The following is a 2,008-nucleotide window of genomic DNA, read 5'->3' on the forward strand; positions in this document are numbered from 1 at the left end:
CAAAGCAGCGCAAAAAACAGAAAACAAAGAAAAAGAGAAGGCTTATCACATTCAGACACCTTATGTTGTCATGATGCTGTAAAAATGCTGTGTGTTAATGTGTGTGTGTCCACTCTAACCTCAGACAGGGCTTTCTTGTCCTGGACCTTGCTGGCCCCCAGGAGCCGGAGCACATTTTTGGCCCCCTCAGCAACAGCATGTTCTACTCTGTAGTGATGCCTCAGCTCTTCAATACGCAGCTCCATCCCGCAGAGGTCCTGGTTGCCTGCAGCATTGGGGTGGACAAATCACATTTTACACAAAGCAACTGAGGCTGAAATACCAAAGGATGCTGCTTTAATAACACCTGCACCCTTTATTTCAGTTGTATTCTGTAGTTTGAGCTCGGCAGGTACAAGTTGACACTTGAGTCTTTTGTTTTGGCAACAGTGCGCTATAGGTACTCCCCTGGGCATACTAAGTTAGGTTAATGCCTTAATGCATGTCATGCATTACACAACAGCCAGACAAAGAAAACATCAGCAGTGCCTGCAGGGTGGTGAGCAGTCTCTGAGTGTTCCTCAGTACACAGCATTATTTCCAAATGGCTTTCTAATTCCCATCTTTACAAGTAAACAGAGCCATCAAAACCCCCTCTTGTCCAATGTTTTCCGTTTTGTGATCACTTAATTAAGATATAAATTTAATTATACTGGCATTAAGTTACAAGATTGTTAAGCTACAGAGAAAACAAACAAGTGATATCTCAAATACTTAAATAAGATCTCATAGGACTTTATATTATTAATAGCTTGTTGTCCAATATTCCCTGTTGTTACCACAGGTTACAGTTACCCCTAATCAGATAGATGGAATGGAAAAATTTATGATGTAATAATATTATAACATGAACCTCTAGCTAATGGAAAAACGTATAATAAATCATAACAACATGCTTTAAGGAGGAGAAGTCTGTGCAAGCATTGCATGAACAACTTTAAGACAAATCTTCATCAACAATAAGAGCTGAAACTGAACAAATGTATTATTTGACACAACTTTCACGTCTAGGTGTACTTCAATGTTTCCAGTCACAGCCACTTCAAAATGCAACTGCTTATTTCACCCCTTAAATGGAAAGACCTGCTAGCTGTAGTGTTGCACCTCATTTTCTGCTTTAATCTAGCTATCAGTCAAGTTCGCTCACTTACAAAAACAGACATGGGGTCAACCTCAGAGTAGCACCCGTGAAACAAAATTGCAGCTAAGTGGTTAGCTTAATGTCTCAGTAGCAGCCTCTCACAGCGTGCGAAGGACAAGGATGAACAAAGGAGCACACAGATAATGGAAGAGGAGAGGAGGCATGAGATAAGGAAAAGGACAATAGGATAAACAGCATTCAAAAGGGGTGCATTTGACTTTCAAATGCCAGGTTAGAGGAGAGGAAGGACAAAAGGACACAGAGGAGTGATTAAAAATGATTTTTATTACTTATAAGTCATTAAACACTGAATGAGACAGGAGGAGAAAGAAAGGAAAAGGGGGAGCTAGGGGTGGAAATGGATGTGGATGCTTTTATCTCCTAATAAGGTGTTCTGCCTGGAGCCCAGACCCTTCTAGATGACCTCTCCACCGGGTGTGGTGCCTGGAGACTGTCTGTCTGTGTACACTATACACACAACCCTGTGTGTGTGTGTGTGTGTGTGTGTGTGTGTGTTTAAGGAGAGAGACAGAATAACCAAGAAAGATCCAGAGACTTCGAGTGACACCAGGACAAAAGAAGACAATGTTGAAGTTAATAAGATACTGAGGTTACCATTGCAGGCAATAAAACATCTAGAAAGTGTAGAAAGTAGGGATGCACCGAATATTCGGCCACCGAAAATTTTCTACATACTTTTATCACCGAAATACATACTTTACGGCCGAAACAGAAAGTTGTGATGACGCAAACAAAAACCGCGGCCAGCACACGCTTGTCTGGATAAGCGCCAACATGTCTGCGGTGTGGACGTATTTCAATATATCT

General features: G+C 41.4%; 1 protein-coding gene across 2 annotated transcripts in view; it reads right to left on the minus strand.

The window, feature by feature from the left end:
• pkn1a (protein kinase N1a) overlaps positions 1 to 2,008 on the minus strand; it is a 39,351-nt gene that overhangs the window by 13,074 nt on the left and 24,269 nt on the right. For both annotated transcript variants that reach the window (XM_035660861.1, XM_035660859.1), the window contains exon 6: positions 120 to 265. In XM_035660861.1, the coding sequence (XP_035516754.1) occupies positions 120 to 265 (146 nt within the window). The remainder of the gene's footprint in view (positions 1 to 119; positions 266 to 2,008) is intronic.

This window comes from Morone saxatilis, unplaced genomic scaffold (genome assembly GCF_004916995.1).
Source record: "Morone saxatilis isolate NCDOM2014 unplaced genomic scaffold, NCSU_SB_2.0 Contig17, whole genome shotgun sequence".
Classification (NCBI taxonomy): Eukaryota; Metazoa; Chordata; class Actinopteri; family Moronidae; genus Morone; species Morone saxatilis.